At 42.0% G+C, this 18,377-nt stretch overlaps 2 protein-coding genes across 2 annotated transcripts in view; one reads left to right on the plus strand and one right to left on the minus strand.

Moving 5' to 3' along the window:
- Positions 1 to 2,241: 2,241 nt before the first annotated feature.
- Positions 2,242 to 15,376, minus strand: slc5a8 (solute carrier family 5 member 8). Its single transcript, XM_015351861.2, has 15 exons — positions 14,594 to 15,376; positions 13,681 to 13,746; positions 12,748 to 12,799; positions 11,816 to 11,883; positions 11,570 to 11,724; positions 10,491 to 10,631; positions 9,866 to 9,995; positions 9,473 to 9,561; positions 9,225 to 9,334; positions 8,261 to 8,328; positions 6,733 to 6,819; positions 6,016 to 6,227; positions 5,034 to 5,137; positions 4,734 to 4,822; positions 2,242 to 4,045 (listed from the first exon to the last, which is right to left on the minus strand). Exons 1-15 carry the CDS (start codon positions 14,942 to 14,944, stop codon positions 3,893 to 3,895), a joined length of 1,875 nt encoding a protein of 624 aa, XP_015207347.2. The 5' UTR covers positions 14,945 to 15,376; the 3' UTR covers positions 2,242 to 3,892.
- A 2,169-nt stretch (positions 15,377 to 17,545) lies between these two features.
- utp20 (UTP20 small subunit processome component) overlaps positions 17,546 to 18,377 on the plus strand; it is a 40,389-nt gene continuing 39,557 nt past the window's right edge. The window contains exons 1-3 of the mRNA XM_069192789.1: positions 17,546 to 17,716; positions 18,026 to 18,106; positions 18,227 to 18,293. Of these exons, the coding sequence (XP_069048890.1) occupies positions 17,672 to 17,716; positions 18,026 to 18,106; positions 18,227 to 18,293 (193 nt within the window). The 5' untranslated portion in view covers positions 17,546 to 17,671. The remainder of the gene's footprint in view (positions 17,717 to 18,025; positions 18,107 to 18,226; positions 18,294 to 18,377) is intronic.

Here is an 18,377-nt window from a genome sequence, read left to right on the forward strand (position 1 = left end):
TGGAGTTCGTCTGTTCTCCTTCCCATGTCCATGTGGGTTTTTTACAGCCTTGCAAAGACATGGTAGCTGTGCCATTTAATGGCCCAGGGTACAGTCCTGCTTCGTACCCTCTGTCTGCTGGATGAGGCTTCAGTTTACCTCAAGACTTCTCCTGATGAAGCACTTGTGGATGGCGGACAGATCATGTCTAATGAAGGCACTGCTGTGCAGTACATCACAAAATCAAAATTACTTCAGTTTGAGAACTTCTAACACATATATCTGCAAATGCAGACGTTTTGTTTCCAGAAACATATCTAGTCTGAAAGCGAGATTCTAAATGATTACCCCACTAGACTCTGAACTACGATAGTTAATACTCTGTGGTTTACAATGAGGTCCATTGACGTTTACAGCATGAACAGTCATACTTCCCCATGTTTCCCATCTTCATAATTAAACTGTATGATCTCAGCCTACTGATGCTCATGTTAATGTACAGTATGTACAGAGATTAGCTGTTTATGTTCTCACATCATTTTCATTTTCTAGACATTGTGGGAAAACAATAGAAATACACACACAACGCTCAGATGTATAGCCAAAAGCCTATCATCAGAATTTTACATTTTAAATCTGTGGATGTCATGTTAAAATTTGACAATGCACTAAAAAGGCCAAGATCTCTGCAATTAGTCCAGGGAAAAGCAACTAGAGACCATTGCAAGAGCAAAGCAATGCCCAAACTGAACCCTTTAAGTCCTGAACCGAGAAGATTACAAAGGGACCTTATACAAGTATTCAAAATCCTCCAAGGCACTGAAAAACCCCATTTGAATTCTTTAGAATGAACAATGAAACATGAAGCAGAGGACACAGAAACAAAGTGGAAGTGAATTTGAAACTGAGAATGGGAGGCACTTCTTCACACAAAGGTTCTTGGGAGAATGAAACAGGCTACTCAGACTTTGTTGAAGCCGATACTCTATCAAGAACCTACTAATTAGGAAGAAATTAGCTCTTTATTGTTTCACATCATTTTCATCTTCTAGACATTGTGGGAAAACAATAGAAATAGACACACAATGGCTGGATGTGATCCTTGTATGAATTAAGTACTGTCAAACAGCTTCTTCTCATTACTGTAGGTTTTTGGTAACGATATGTTATTAATTTATTATTTATCAGGAAGTATTTGTTCTTAATATTAGCTTTGCTGAGAGATAACCAGAAACCAACTTAGGTTTTTTGTTTAAAAAGTTTTATTTCTTGTTATATATAACAAACATATTCTGAAAGGGTTCAGTGCTGGGGTCAAACAAAAGGGAAAGCAAAGGTTTTGTTGAATGCCTAATTTACAGAGGTTTCAGAAGGCTCCACGGCACGTGATGTGATTTCTTGTTTCACATTGGTGTGACGAGAACAAGAGATTCTTCTGCTTTACATTACATAAGGTTATGTTAAAAGGATCCAATCTAGCCCGTTCGCTAGATGGCATGAAAAATGAAAAAAGTTAGCAAAACACTAACAATAACATGAAAATGTTAGGGAATAATATGTACCTACAGCATTTGCAGCATTGTTTCCTTGGGGATTTATGCCATGTTTACTTATTTTCACTCTAACGTGTCCTTTAATTTTAACCTTGTTAAATAGTGTTGCCAAATGTTGCCGAGATCTGCTCTATGTGTTTCTACGGCAGCTATATCATCAGCGAGATCCCTCAACAGCACCACATGCTTTTGGATTTTGAATGCAGGAGCAGCCTTGTGGTCCCTATGCAATGTCTGCCGTTGCCGTTTATGCTAACGGAGGCACCAGCAGCAGGACCTTGGCCTCTTGTCTCTGCAGAATGCGTCACAGGGAGCTCCAGCACCGTGCTCAGGGTCGCAGCTGAGTGGGAGTTTTAAATTCCTGTTGAAAGGCCTTTGTGCCTCAACCCTTGTCTATGACCTGGCCCTCCTACTTGAAGTCCGGGATATAAGATAAGATCACTTTATTGGCCATATACAATTTCTTCCATTAGGAATTTGTCTTTTCGCAGACCCCAGCTTGCTCTCCATGAGACACACAGACAGGGAGAGAAGCTTGGGGTCAGAGCGCAGGGTCAGTCATTGTACAGCGCCCCTGGAGCAGCTGGGGTTAAGGGCCTTGCTCAGGGGCCAAACGGAGTAGGATTCCTCTGCCGGCTGCTGGATACGAACCGGCAAACTTCCAGCCTCAGGCGCAGCTCCTTAGCCCCAATTATAAGATATATATATAGGTATAGGTCACCTAGCACATTCATAAGTGATTATATCGCTAGGTGACCTATACCTATATAATTCTTTTCCAGACATCATGGCGAAAATGATAAAATAATTTAGCAGCTTCATCCTCTCTAATGGAAATCTTGGCTCGGGGTCTGTGTCCTGAAAGTGCTCTCGTATGTAATTGACTTAATTGATTTTTTTTTTGTTATGGAACAAGTAAAGGTTAATTCCAGACTGAAACACCAGAAGAAAAGATTACATTTTGGCTGTTGAGGGAGACCTCATGGAAGCTCAGCAGTTGAAACACTGTTTCGTCTTTCAGTTTTTCAGAGTGAAATAAACCTTTACTTCATTGTTTGCAGCCAGAGCACACTGGCACAGTTCCCCACTCAGATTTATTGTTAAGTAGACTGCAGAGGTTTATATATATTTTCTTCATTCAGTGTAAGGATTACTGAACATTTTACTCTGAGTGAAAGAGCAGGTATATTTGCGCATAACTAACTCGAGGTCGAGGAGAAAGTTCTTCACGGAACTTCTATATACAGTACATCGCTTCTCGACAATTTACCAAGATCCATTTACACATTAGATAACCAACTACTTCCATCTTCTGGTTTAAAAAGGCATAACACTCAAAAAATAAGTGTGATATTACAGCCGCATTGAAATGTTGCAATTTCCTTTTGAATGTGATTAGAAGTGAGCATTATAATTTATTTTTAGCAATCTGCTCCAATATAAGGAGAAAGGAATTTCCAGTAATCACTCATTAAATTTACCGGGTTCATTAACAGATAGTCTGCAATGCAAATGGAGGTTTGTTACTGAACATTTTATCTACTGAAATATGGAATGGTCTGTGTGCACACGCAAGCAGCAACAGAGCAGGGTGAGGTTTCACTGTAGAGATTGAGTGACCACAGAGGCTGAGAACATACCGAAAAATTCTCCACAGCTGAAACATAGTGTTTTTTTCTTCTTTATTTCTATTTTCTTCAGTGTGGAACCAACCCTTTCTCTTCCAATCAGATATTACTGTGGGAGGCGAGCAGTCGTGTTAGATTAGTGTCAGCTGAGCTGCCTCAGCGGGGCCTCCAGCACTTGTACATACAGTAGGGTCCCTGTCCCCACAATGGATTCACACAGGGCGAATTACTGCAGGTAATCAGTTGATTAGTTGCTGAAGGGTGAGACTCATGGTTTCATTTAGCCTAAGCAGGTTCTGTATATAAAGGGATCCACAGTGCTATTTAGTGTTCGTTTTTCAGAGCATGGGGTTCTTTTGTGTAAAACCATCCTAAAATGAAACTTTATTCTAAAACTTTTCTAAAATGAAATGGCACATTTCCATTGTGGTTTGTCCACGTGCTCAGGCCTCACGAGCCACCTGAGGAGAGGTAGGCCTGTCACAATCAGATGCAGCCTGAGCTGAGAAATTGAGCCAAAAAATGGCGATGCAGCTGTGCCTGCATTCCATGATGAGTGAAGCTGCAGATGAAAAATTAAGTTAATATATTAAAAAATGGCAAAATTTAGTCATGTGATGGGTGTAGAACAAAACATGTTCTTGCTATAAAGTTAAAATTCAATTCTACTCTTAAGGGAAATAACCACAATGCACAGCAATGACAGGGGAAAACTGCAGTTCTGTGGCTTCCTCATCCACATGTGACATGAATGAATGTAACTGTTTGTTTTTTGCGCTGTGTTTCCTTCATGTCCTCTTCAGGATGGCTGAAGGCAGGATTAAGTGCTCCACAATCTTTTGTGTTTGCGTTTGCCCCGCGGTTCAATTTTTCACGTGCTCCGTTCTGAAAACAAAACGCAGCGCAGCAGTTAAAGAGCACGCTGGGACACAAGAAGTCAGGACACAGTTCGGCGCAGGTTCGAAATACTTTTGTTACGAAGGCCGTGGAGCCAGCAAGAGATGCCTGTCTCACTCACTCAGCGCTGAAAGTGCAGTCATTTCTCAGCGCTTTTTTAACTGTACATTAGCTGTAACCACAATGAGCTGTTCATACCACTATATAAGGACTGGAGTGTGTGTTAAGAAGGGAAGACAAATCTAGCAAAGAAATGCATTTAAACACTTACAAAATTGAATATTTTCAAATACTGAAAATGCTAATCTCACAAAACTTCCAGATTTTTTAAGCACAACGCATTCTTAAGAATCCCATCCCACTGCCCTGTAAAACAGGCCAGCTTCGAAATCGGGGAGGAAAAGGCTGAATTACAGTCAGCTCTGACCATGAAGTGCTGTGAAAGGGCTATGCCGAAGGTAGTAAAAGTAAATTTAGGTGTTGCACAAGAGGAATATGGAAGAATTTAACCCACTTTCATTAGGTTCCAGGAACTGAGAATAAACTGCACTTCATGAATTTGAATGGCCCTGGTTGATCTGAAACATCAACAACACTCTTTCCTTGTGCAGGTTGTTATTGTAATCAGAAAACTGAATTGATTGGGTTCAAAGGGATTAAATGAAGCTCCCTGTACCTTAGGTTTAAGAAGAGAGAGAATCTGGTAGCCGGTTAGGTCTTCTTTCTGTATAGTCAACCCTGATTCCAAGTTCTGCTTTCTTCCCCCTAATAAAGAAACAAGGAGAAGATGAAAAAAATACATTTTTACACAATAAGCAGATTTTCATGCCATCAACATTTTAATTAACCAGTGATATTCAAAATAAATTTTCAATTGTTTGAATGTCTTATGAAACAAAGTCCTTTTTGTATTAAATTAAAAGAAATAAAGGCTGAGGCGGCACAATGATGTGTTCTCATAGAAGGGCAGCAGTACCTGTCGAGAGACTCACTAGCAGACCAACAGCTATGACTGTTAGAGTCCCAACAGTGCTGAAGTACAGGTAGGACAAAGAATACCAGTGTTCAGCCAGATAGGGCCTGCAAATGAAAAATACACATACTGTACAGTACTGTTACAGCGTTAGGTGACTGAGAAGTGTCTCTTAGGTTTTAGATCAAGGTTGTGACACTTGAAAGACTAAACACTACACTTCTAGCTTCAAAGCAAAGAGGATGTTTGCTGAGGTTTATTCTCAGATCCTGGAACCTTCAGCAAAAACAATGGTAAAGTTCACACCTCGGTTTAACTTGTTTCTATTTTTGTTTTTTTGTGTAGTTTGTGTCTTGTCATTGTGACACATATTTGTTTAACCAAGTGTGCCTGGAGTATAACTCCTCTCAAGAAAAAGAACAAAGCATTATCGTGCCTCTAATTCAACCATCCGCTCTATCCTGTCTGATAAATCACTAACATGCTGGGGGTTATGGATAATTATTTCACTATTGACTAAACCTCTTGGTCAGATCCTGATTTTCACCATTTACGTAATCCCCCATTTGTAACAGTAATTCCAAGGTTCTTCCGAATGGTTACACCCCAGGACTGCCTATTAGAAAGTATCAATTGATATTGTTCACACCCGAAGAAGGCTCCACAGCCGAAATGTTGTGTTTTCTTTCTTCTCTTTTTAGCATGGAATAGACCTATTACCTGATAAATTGATATTGACAGCGGATCTAAAAAAGCTGTATTCTATTAAAAAATATACACCTATCCCTGCTCATACCCTATTAACAGAGTAATTCTGAAACTACGGTGTATTTTTATGTGTTTGTCTTCACTCGCTGTTTCTCTGACTCTCTGAGAAGATGCCAAGGTGGTTACTGCCCAGGGATGTGGTGGCATCCTATTGGAACACCTGCTCCCCCAGGAGAGAGATCGTACCCGAGCCCCCAGGAAGGACGGCAGTTCCTACCTGGGCTCCTCCTCACCCCACAGACCATGCGCCGGGGGGGGCTGCCACGTCACAGCTGTCCAGTTGGACTCTCCTGCGGGCAGGCTGCCGTTACAGCCAGCAGTGCTGAGGCTCAGCGGCCGGCTCCTCCCGGGCGGCGGGGGGTACAGCTGGGCTCCCACCCCCACCCAGAGAGAGAGAGAGAGTCCACACAGCAGTCCCACCAGCCCTCCCTGGAACACAGACACGCCCACTCACTGCAGCCCACTTCCTGCACACCCAGCCCCACCGCTGCTTGTGACGCCCGCATCCCACTGCAGGCTTGTCTTGAGTGCCACCTCCAAAGAAACAAAAAGGCTCTTACTATTCCTTTGTCTTGCGGTTTACAGTGGGGGTTGTTTTCAGCCTTATGAGTACATGCAAGGAAGACATTTCTCTTTCAGCTGGGCACCTTCACAGCCCATTTCAGAAAACACCACAGCTTTGAGGTCCACAGCAAGGTCTCTTCGCTTCCTTGTGGAAAAATAATCTGACTGACCAAGTTACTTTCATGATAAAAAAAATGCATTTGATTAACTGTTGTTTTACAGTGTCGCTTGCTTTAACTATTTAGATCTTTTACAGTGCAGTCTGAGCAATGGGGGTGACTTAATATTAATTAACTCCTTTTTCATTATCCGTGTTTTTAATTGATTGCAGGTATCGAGAGACAGATAGAAGGCTTAAGATGGTACTTACTGTAGAGTTGGCACAGGGAAAGAAAATTCCCAACGCGAAGAGCCCGAGGAGTGGTCCTCCTATCATGCCAAATACGCTGATCGCTGCCTGCAGGGAGCCAAACAAACACTGAGTACGGAATGTGGCCTAGGGTCACCAAGAAGCCTGTAACTCCAGAGACTCAGACTGTCACGAAGCATCTTTCAGGACCCTATGCAGACAGCAAAATCCGGAGGGGAGTGAGAAAACACGGGGAAAAGACTAGGGATAGGGGCTGGAAGAAGAACAGGGGCCGTGTCCAAGGTGCGCTGGTGCTCGGGAGGGTGTGTCCAGGGCAAACATGTCCAAGGGAGTCCGTTAGAATTTCCTGGGAAAGCCAATGACCAAAGCCGGGTGATCCATCCTGACACAGATGAACGAAGTTAAAAGCCGGAGCAGGATCCGGCGAAGAGTCGGGGGAATAAAAGGGGGGTAACAGGGCCAGGCGCTCCCAGCCCCGGACCCAGATGGTCAGGACGCCGTTGTGAAGCCTATGCTGTCGGGTCTCTCCTGGACTTGCTGGTAGGTGGGCTTCCGAGTGTCCATCTTCCAAAGCTGAGCCAACACCAGGACCCCGCGGACGGCAGTCCGGAAGCCCGGGACTCCATCTGGTTTTGTTTCTCCTTGTTTTTTGTTTAGGGCTTCGGAGCCGCCCTGAAAAGGAGGGGGTACTGTCACGATCACAAACCCCTCCTCTTAAGGACGCTCCAGCTCTTCCTCATTTTCCTGAACTCCTGCACCTGCCTCCGGTTCCTGCCCCCGTCCTATAAGAGCCTGACGTTCCTGCCAATCTGGGCTCAGCTTTGGAAGATGGACGCCCGGCTGCCAGGACGCCAGCCTACCCGCGAGTCCAGGAGGGGCTAGACGGCATGGGCTTCACAACGGCGTCCTGACCATCTGGGTCCGGGGATGGGAGCACCTGGCCCCATTACCCCCTTTTATTCCCCCAACCCCTCCCCAGATCCCGCTCCGGGTTTTTACTTCGTTTGCCTTTGTCAAGGATGGACCACCCGCCTCCCCACTGATTTCCCTACGAGCACCCTTTGGACTTCTTTACCTGGACCATGTCCCCCTGAGCACCTTCGTCACACCCCCCTGTTCACCAGCCTACCAGCCCAGTTCCTCGTCTCCTCCCCGTGTCTGTTCACTCCCTTCCAGATTGTCCTGAAAGACGCTTCGTGAGACAGGGACTGACTAGGGTCACTGACAAGCCTGTTATTCCTGAGACTCAGACTGTCTCAAGAGACAAGGACTGACTAGGGTCACCGACAAGCCTGTAATTCCTGAGACTCAGACTGTCTCAAGAGACAGGGACTGACTAGGGTCACCGACAAGCCTGTATTTCCTGAGACTCAGACTGTCTCAAGAGACAAGGACTGACCTGAAGAAGCCCACGAGTGCTGACGCAACTACAGTGTACATACTCAAATGTAATGATCTCATATCCTTAAAGTTCTGCCAGCACAACCACAGGTGACTCAAAATAAGGAGAAAAAATGCTTTTTTCTACCTGCAGGAGACCCTCCATCAGAGAAGCTAGGCCAGCCATTCCGATGCACAGGGCCCCATACAGTACACCTATCAGAGATGAGACAAGACCATCAGAAAGCAGACAACTGAGAGAGCACCCCCTCTCTTTCATTCCAGGGTTAGTACAGTAGTTTATTTATCCAAGGATTTCACTGAGACATTGTGGGAGAACCCCAGGGAACTGGGCAACTCAGAGGTCTTGCAGTATTGGAAGACATAATTGTGTTATCCTGTGAAAACAACTAGGTTTCCGGAAGTGTTGTACCACATTGTTAATCCTTACCACACTATAATATTACGCTGATTTAAATAGGATTCGGATACGTCTCTTGACACTTCGTCACAGGCTGGGTACATATTAGAGATACTGTACTAAGCTCAAAGAATGAAAATCTGAGGCTTTTTTGATGGCTGCACCATAAGTCTGCTTGTTCAGCCCTCAGTGCTAAGTACATGACAGCATAACATAAGGACTTACAGTATGATATAGACCAGAGGAGGCATTATGGCCTCTCATTGGTAGTTTCGCTGCTGGTAGCTGATTGATCCAAGAATCTCATCCAGCCATTTCATGAAAGAGGCACAGTATCATCTTCAGCAACATGGCTGGGTGGCCTGTTGAATACACCCACGACCCCCTTGTGCAAAGATGTTTTAAAACCATTTCTTGGTTTAAGAAGAAGGTGAGACCAGGCTCAATGGCGTTTTTTCAATTTCTGACACTTTAGATGTTCTCCGGGTGTTCAGATTCATTTTAATCACCTCCTCCTTGAGTTATAATTTTCTCAAGGGCAGAGTTGTCTTGGAAGTGGCACCTGTTGTTTACCCCAAAAATACCCTGTATGGCCAGATCCTTGGCGGGAAATATTTTATCGCACGACAATAACACTGAAGTTGTGGTGTCCTCCACCTCTCTGACTCTGCCTGGTGATATAAAGACTCACTCAGCCCCTTGGAAGTCAAAGAAAGCTTGCTGTCAGAAATCCTGAAGTATGGCTTCACCAGATCCTCCACAGTTACAGCTGCCAGAGCATTGATACTGGAGGAGACTGTGCTGTAGAAATTAAAACAGAGGTCAGCTCATCAGGAGGCAGCAAAACTCTTAACACAACAGTGCTTTAAAAAAGAAAATCAAGAGGTGTACAGCACCGATTAGGTGTCTAATCGACACACATACTGGTCATATTCTTACCTTAATGTCCCACTGTATGCTGATGCTACAAACAGTCCAGGAAGTCCAGGAAAATCTCTCAGGATGTCCATAACCATGTATGGCATGAGCTGACAAAATGAAAAACATTGTGCATTCTTTACTGCAGTCATTTAGAGAACACCGTGTTATACAGTCATTCCTCCATAACTGGGCCACTAAACCCCTAATTGTGATTCACGGCTAACTACTGTAGCTGTTGTTGCTTTTAGAGGTGATGACACTGAAAATGAAAGTTTTTGTGCTCTAAACAAGTTTGAGTTTAGGTTATATGATTAAAAGTTCAAACAAACGTTTCTTTAGCTGTCTGAAAAAGACATGCAAGCATCTCTGTCTATCCTAATTATTCCTTGTGGAACAATCTGAGTGGCGTGCCTGGTCAGGCGCGGATATGATGTGTGCTGTCCACGGGTCGCAGTCCTTATAGATGGAGTACAGACACAAGCCTGCAAACACAGCGCAGAACAGGATCACCCACAGACCAACCAGGTTAATGTAGAGGGACCTGCAGGGGGGAGAGACCATTCAAAACACCAGATCACACAGACGCCAAGGTCCTTTTGAACTCCCTCTTCGGGACTTTTATGTGATGCCTGTGACTGCTTGTTTCCTGTGATTTTCAAATTTAAACCTCAGCTGCATGTGAGGAAATTCCAGTTACACTTGTCTACTGGGACTCTGAGCCTTAACTGGTTAAGCTCCTTGGAAGCCACCTGATGTTTGACCAGTGTTAGGGGATTGATTAATAATTTTTATGTTACTGTAAGTTCTAAACTCATAAAGAGCCGGTAAGTATTGTATCCCTCTTTCCAAAGCCGTATTCTGTAGCCCATTTCCATTCACTTTATCTCCAGCGAATGATGTGGGTGTTGATTGAGAAGGAGGTAGCAGCTACCAGGCACCCTGAGAACCCGGGCCTCTGCATGCCGGAGGCTGGGTGATGTTAGAAGCGAGCCTGCAGTTACCCTGCAGTCCAGGTGCACTGAGCGGTCTGACTTACACTTTCGCCTGAAACAGAGATTTGCAGGAGATGTATCTCTGTACTTGTGCTTGGTTGACAGCATAAATCCCTGTCCAGGCAAACGTGCCTCCAATGAGGATGGTCCAGAAGGTGTGTCTCCTCAAAGGATCGGGGTCAAAGCTAAAATGAGATGAAAGAATGAGTAAATTCAGTTCTAATGCGCCATGTTGACAGAAGTATTTTACAGGAGTGTCAGCTCAGCATGGAAAATTAAAGAAGTGTATTTCTCGGCCTGGAGTGTGTAGCTCTGATCGCCTGCTTCACTGAGTTGTGAAGACCTGATTGGATCTCCCATTGGATCGTTTCAGCCAGCAGATCCTGTCAGCCAGTCTCAAGCTGCTGACAGCTGACAGGCCCGGAGAGCAGGAATCGTGACAGCATCATACTGGTGTAATAGTGAACCAAAACTGACAATTGATATGATCACATTGAATACATAACTGAAAATAAATTTAGATATTCCATAACAAAAAAATGTTATTGATTTTCCCTTGACCTTACACCACAAAATAGATTGAATTTCCAGGTATGCACAGCACCATGCTCGCAAATTCAGATCGAGGCAACAAAACTTCATGTGATGTGTTGTGGCCCTATGACATTGTAAACAAGCAAGCCTTGTGAGAACATCTCTTTTAATCGAATAGAAATATTGCTCTCGATTTCAGCACAGTTTTGCCGACAAATACTACTTGTTAACTCTGCATGCAGATCATGTTGGAACATTTCTGCAGTAAAATATTACAGTTACAGTTACAGTACTTTCACAAAGTTCACGATTTTCTGCTTAATTCGAAATTTGTAATTTTTTTCTATAGTGTCAGTTTATTTTGTTACTGAGATTCAATAACCGGTCTGAGAAATCGAAGTGTTGATTTAATTTGACTTGATTTCGTGCAGTTAGACCACAAAAAAACGGCTGGTTTTGAGAGGGTGTATAGACTGTCTATAGGCACTGTGCCTGCGGCATGGTCTTTGCTGGGTTAGGACATCCCTGAATCCACAGTACACCAGCCCAGCGCAGTCGACATGTCACAGAGCTCACGCTAGTGACTTACTCCCAGAAGTTCAGCCTCCCTCCATAGTCAGAGTCGTTGAGAACGGCCGAGAACCCCCCCTGCAGCACCACAGATCTGACGATGACCGAGGCAAATCCTGCCACCATGATCCCCACTTGGAACACGTCGGTCCAGACCACCGCCCTCAGCCCCCCCTGCAATCACAAGCGAGAGGCGCTGGGACCGCGGGGAGCAGCACAGGGCTGCGCCCCTGTCACCCCAGGCGCCGGGGAGCTGCTGTCCTACCAGGGTGCAGTAGAAGGTGCAGACGGCGCCGGTTGAGATCACAGCTCCCCACAGGTGGAAGCCGGTGACTGAGGAGTGGGGAAAACGACACAAGGCAAAAGACACAAAAGACACATTCTTTTAATGGACAGTTTGAATTCATAAAGTAGACCTAGCTAGCGTACTATTGTTAGTACATTTTAATGCATATGACAATGGTGACTATGCATTGCAATTTCCTTTGGCCTAATTAATTAATTAATCAAAGTGGGTGAGCATAACTACTCATCATCCAGGTGGGGCTGCACACTGGTGGTGGTGGAGGGGATCCCCATTACCTGTAAAGCGCTTTGAGTGGAGTGTCCAGAAAAGCGCTATATAAGTGTAAGCAATTATTATTATTAATTATTATTATTATTATTATTATACCTGAGAGAAAATGTCTGTCTTTGTTACAATACATGACGAACTGGGAAGAGGATTTTGTCTAAGATTACTATTGATTTATCTGACCCTTTTATCAGACATGTCGTTCATTTTTACCCATTTAGCCAAAGACGTTTACTGGAGCAATATGAGTGAAATACTGTACGGCAGTGCCTTACCTGAGATCTGGGCCCACTCTCTTGCTTTCCGCTTGCGCCCTAACCGTTTCGCCGTACTGCGCCCTCTAGTGGCTGTACTGGGCAGTACAGGCTTACTTATGGATTTGTATTGACGCGTTTTACCCGGTTGAGTCTCGGGTTTTCGTACACCTGCCCATTACTACATTAATGAAGCAAGATTAATTTAACAATTTATCCACATTTGGCACTTGTCTGTTTTACAAAACCACAATACCGATGCAGAGAAGACTGGTGAGCAGTGATCTGATGAGCCTTTAATTAATGTGATTGACGCTAAATCAGAATGGAGGTAATATCGTTATTTCTAGCAAGACTATATATACAGACCTTGGTTTAAAGCGAGGGCTGGAGTATAGATTACTATGCCGGTATATAAAACCTGAAATTAAGGGGGAAAAAAAGTTAATTTTCTTTGTGCGCTGATAAAAAATATTTTAAAGTAGTAACAGGACACAACAGTATATTCCAAAGAAATTGTGATTTCATGAAAGAGACTGCAAGTTAGTTCTATCCAGTCACTTGTGAAATACATGACAGTAAGTCAAATTATGAAGCCTGTCAATCAAGACTTTATTTGACAAGCATGGTGAGTTGTACTTAAGTCTAGATTCACGGTGGAGACAAGGGCTAGCTGAGTCAGTATTTAATGGAGGTACTGTACAAAATTCCATAATCCCATGAGTCATTTTTGAAGGACATAATAATTCTAATTATAGGAAATGTATTTTTACATTCATAACAGCATCTTGCTCTCCATCATTAACAGTCTAACCAGTTTTTTTCTCATCCTGGCTCTTGTCCATTTCAGGTATATTAATCCATCTTCTATATGAAAAGCACATTATTTTCAAAAAAGGCAAAAAGCAAAACAATATTCATTCATCACAATAGCTTTAATATCAAATCTAACTTACAATGCCTTACATAATTACTTTAATGTTTTTTCTGTCATGTATGAATGAAAAACATTCCAAAATGACAAAATTGTTTTTTGAATGTAATGATGTCAATTTCATGTTTATCCAGAGTTCTCTGTCACTGCCTGTCAGATTTCCTGTGTGTATTTTTTGAAAACCATTTAAAATTATATTTGCGAATTAACATAAGGTGTCATTGCTGTGAATGGATTAATTATTCATTTGATTTCAGTCCACACAGTCAAATATATTTTATCTTGTAGGCTGCAGTCTCAGGTATCCCTTGACACCTTTTCATCAGGTTTAATTCTGGAATATTTCAAGAGAATGAAAATGTACTCACTGTTTGAATGATGAATATTGCAGTCCCACATAGCCTAACCTCTTTGCTAAAACGCATTTCCAAATACTGTGAAACAAACGTAGAAAGAATAGCATTAGAGCACTGGAGCCCCTGTACACATTATTTATTAAGACTACTGCATTTAGAGCATTTTTTTAATGTTAGCTGACTTTTAGACTCTTATTTTTTATAGTGTAGCAAGATCTACACTTTCAATTACACTTGTTACCTGTTGAAATTGTTTCTGCTGTTTTTATATTTGAATTGAAGCAATTGAAATAATCTGTATACAGCATAAAACATAGAGAAGCTTATGAAACAGCATGCAAGTACTTTTGCAAAATGTGTGACGTAACCTGCGTACTCCTGCATTCTTTTGAGATCTGTCTCATCTATTTAGATAAATCCTTCGCAACAGCTTTTACTTGACATATTTTATTCTGTCTTTTAGCATTCTGTGAGTGATGAAAAGGAACAAGATAACTCTGAGATAGTGGAATTCAGATATGTTGTAAAACGAACCCACTACAAAATGTTATTTTTGATACTTTGATTTCAAGGTCTGTAACAGTGACGATTGTCTCCTTTCCCATTTGCAGTATAACACCAATGCTGTAGCACCAATATACTGTATAACATCAGGAACAGGTACAGTATATCTACTCTGCAGTCACAGGCACAATGCCTAGTCTTGGTTTACAGTATGAGACGTCTCTCTCTTTGGGGTGCTTGTTGATTTTGAGACTGCTGTCTTTGAGGTGCTTGACTGACCCTTGGTTCTTTCTTAACACTAAACTGGAAGAATAACCACAAATCCCCTAAAATAAGTATGAACCCCCAAAGAAACTTCACAACATGAAGAAATTTTAAAATCAAAGCCCAGTTGTTACAAAAGGTGTTATTAACTACTCACCTCGTACGTGCTGGTAATTCCCAATCTGTAAAAGACGGGAAGAAAGAATTCCGAGCTGATGAGGACCACCAGAGCATAGCAGAGGGCAAAGAGTCCGAACATGGCGCCAAACCGGTACACCTCGGATGGCGTTCCCAGGACCGTGACTGCAGACATGAAGCTGGCAGTGAGGGACAGGGCCACTGGCATGGCAGACATCCTACGACCCCCCATCAGAAAGTCCTGGGACGTCTTTTGCCCACCATCAGCAATGGCATAATATATCCCAATGGCAGCTGAGACCACCAGCGTGAGACCAAATACCACGTAGTCCCAGACGACGAAGGTACCAGCAGCAGAAGAGACTGACATGATGCCTCCAGGTCCTATTGCTTCCGTCTTTGTCTCTGGTCTCCCTGTAAATCCACAGATCACTTCGAAACAAGTCTTCCTTTAATGTAAAAAGGGACTGAGGATTTTCATTTTCAAGCAGCCAATTGATTTGAAAGAGGTGATTCAATCCACAAAGCTGAGCGAAAGTGAAATGTACGTGGTGTGCATCAGCACTTTCAGACTTCAAGTTTCCTACCTAACAAATTTCAAAGAAAAAAACATTATTCACCTACAGTACAGTTATGTTGTCCTTTACTTTACAAGAGATGAACAACGTATACTCATGATGTTCAAGTTTCAAGCATTATTTATCTATTCCTATTTAATGGTAAATATTTAGCATCTGTTGCTAACAATTACACCAATTAATATTGTCTACTACTAGATTGTCTTCACCGGTTCACCTGATGATTAGCTCTGGTAGGCTGAAGTTTAAAAAAAAAGGATCTCATACAGGAAAGCTCTTTCTGCTGTCAGACAGTGAGGTTTCTTTGTATCCAGTGTAACTCAAGAGCAGTGACTGTTCAGACCGAGTCTTATAAGTACCTGGAGCCTCAGAGCACCTCCCAGGTTTCAAGAGTAAGTAGGTGGGACCTGTACTGTGCATGCTCTCTCTTTTCCTTCTATTTCAGAACATAATGTGCTTCACAAACCAATACATTCACCTTGAGTCAGGTGAGCTGATAAGACAAACACAATACCTATTTGTAACAACATGCAATGATAAAATGAAGAAAGCAAAATGTGAAGCATATTTTCAAGGTCAACAGAGGACTGTTTGAAGGTTTGTAATTATGAATTATGAATTAAATTGATGACTGTTTCTATTTCCCAATAAAACAAATATTTGTTAAGGTGTTAAACACCCAGTTTTCACCCTATTTATAAAACACCACAAGTTCCTTTTTGAATTGAAAGCCACTATTGTGGAAGAAGAAGAAACCTATTTCTGGAATATGGCATTGTCTCTTATTGCCACCAATCTGGGCACTTTATATTAAACCAAGCATGAGCCTTGCATATGATATCAGTCTTATTTACTTTTGAAACGTACTTATTTTATTTTTAACATATTTCTCAGTGATATATTTATATGACCTGAATTAGGGTTTGGTCTTCAAACAAGGCTTGGTCAAGCATAACACTGCTATTAAAGACAGAAATAGCAGGAGTGATTATAGACTTTTGAACAGAATGCAGTCAGTATGTCATTCTGTACTATCATCATGACTGTGGGGCTTTCACAAAGTTGCCTGTTATTGACCAAGCTATAACAATGTGTAGGCTATAATTGAATAATCGGGACTAGTAATGGCCACAGTGACTAAAGAAAAATTAAATGGTTAGATTGCTGCTTTCACACAGCTCTATGGTGCTGCATTTAATTATGGGTAGAGAGCACTGACTCTGTGGAGTTGCATGGTCTACCCAGCTCCATGTGGATTTTCTCAAAGTGCTCTAGTTTCATCTCACATTCCATATGGACCACGCCAGGTCAACTGAATCTAATAACAGGAATCATTTACTGAAGTGCAAAGCATCCATATTTTAATTCCCACTTCTGTAAAAATTTATACACATCTGAACTTTTTTTTAATTATTTTATGATCGTTTTATGTAAGGTCAGGGAGTGCCTGTAGGTTAAAGTCTTGTTGGTGTAATCATGCAATACATCATTAAAATATGTCAAAATACTGTATGGTTCATGTGTACATCAAAATGGCCTCCTGACTGCAATCTGGTACCCTCATTGAAATCTAACTGATAATGCAAATTTCTTGTTCTGCTGTTCAAACCTTAGTAGGTTCAGTGACAAATACATTCTATTTTTGTTACAATTCAGCAAACTCTAAAGCAGGCGTCACTTATCCTGTTCTTGGAAGGCCGGTGTGCCAACAGGTAATCAGTGCACCTAGTCTCTTATTGACCTGAACCAGCTCATTATTGCTTCAACTGGACCAGTAGAACATCTTCTCCCAGCTCTTTAGGGCTGGTGCTGTGAAGGAACTGGAACACCTGTAGACACATCAGACCTCCAGGACCTCTGCTAGCAGCTGGGTCCCTGAAGTGTAGTAGTTAGCAAGTCATAACGTTGACCTCACATGTCACAAGAGAAAAAAAATCCTGGCTGCAGATAATCAGGAATGTTAAGGGTGGGGATCTTAATCCAGTGTTTGCAATTAAAATGGATTCCGAGACTTGTACTTTAATTGATATAACTGAAATAGGAAAAAAAAGTTGCTGTCAATTCCAACAATCTCAAACAAGACGATGGAAGAAAGGACGTGTATTATGTTTTTAAAATATCAGGTGAAGCTCATGCTGCGAGATTGGAAATAATTAAACACCAACGTCAGCATATGAAAATCAGAAAACAAAATACGTTTTACTGTGAAGCAATCATCTCGACGGGTTTTCTTTCTCAAGTTCTATCAATGATATTCTGAAAAACTATTCGACTCCGTAGATTCAGCAGACTACTCCTACAGAAAGAGCATTGCATACAAACTGAAGCGGTACAACCACGTGGGTTAAACCACGTTTTCCCACAATCCACCATTCAATATGGCTGCGCCCGGAGGTAGCGGCGTGTGTGTGTAAACAGTGTGGATTTTTAAAGAAATATCTTAAATTTTGAAATAGAATATTAAATCACCTTTTCTAGATTATTTTTCTTTAGGATTTTTTTTAAAAAGGGCTGGAAAAATGAAGACCAAATCGTCATATCATAAATCGGAAAACACTTTTAGGGTAAGTTATATTTCTAAATAGTTCTTCAATTTCTGCAGCCCAGTCATGTTCCTTACAGGGCAGATATAATAATCCAGCACAACACAGTATATCATAAATTACAGGAATGCTCATTGGTACAGTCAGATTTCGATCATATTCCACCAAGGACAAAAGTTTCGAGCAAGCAGAAAATATACTGTATGTGAAATACCGTGGTTCGATGCGAATATTTAGACGAGAAATCATTTCCTAGCGAACGCATAACACGATGAGTGTGATTTTTTTTTGTTACTGTTATTTTTTCTCATTTTGTGTTTTGTTTTGCAGTTTCTTACCTTTTCTGAACGGCTTGCTAATGTAAATATCGATGTCATTCATCGTATTGACAGGACGGGAAGCTATGCAGAGGTGAGTTTCACGATTACTCCAATTACTCTTAATTGTTCTGATCCTGATCGTTTTCTCCATTGTTCTTATCTTAAAAGCCACTTATGTCTCAACCTTGTGAACTGCGTTTAATATCCCCAGGAGGTTGAAACATACTTTTTTGAAGGGCTGATGAAATGGAGGGACCTGAATTTAACGGAACATTTTGGTAAGTAATATGTATCTTTTATACAACTGTGCATTTTTAGGCCTTGGAAAGGAATCTTCTTTTTCTACTGTCTGCAACAACAGT

Source organism: Lepisosteus oculatus, chromosome 7, assembly GCF_040954835.1.
Source record: "Lepisosteus oculatus isolate fLepOcu1 chromosome 7, fLepOcu1.hap2, whole genome shotgun sequence".
NCBI lineage: Eukaryota > Metazoa > Chordata > Actinopteri > Semionotiformes > Lepisosteidae > Lepisosteus > Lepisosteus oculatus.

Bases quoted from the DNA above. Each gene is read 5' to 3' on its own strand.
- slc5a8 (XM_015351861.2), bottom strand. From the start codon at position 14,944: ATGTCAGTCTCTTCTGCTGCTGGTACCTTCGTCGTCTGGGACTACGTG. The intron at 10,632-11,569 runs GTAAGTCACTAG...ATCTCATTTTAG, and splicing joins GGGAGGCTGAACTTCTGGGA to CTTTGACCCCGATCCTTTGA. The intron at 9,335-9,472 runs GTAAGAATATGA...TAATTTCTACAG, and splicing joins GCATACAGTGGGACATTAAG to CACAGTCTCCTCCAGTATCA.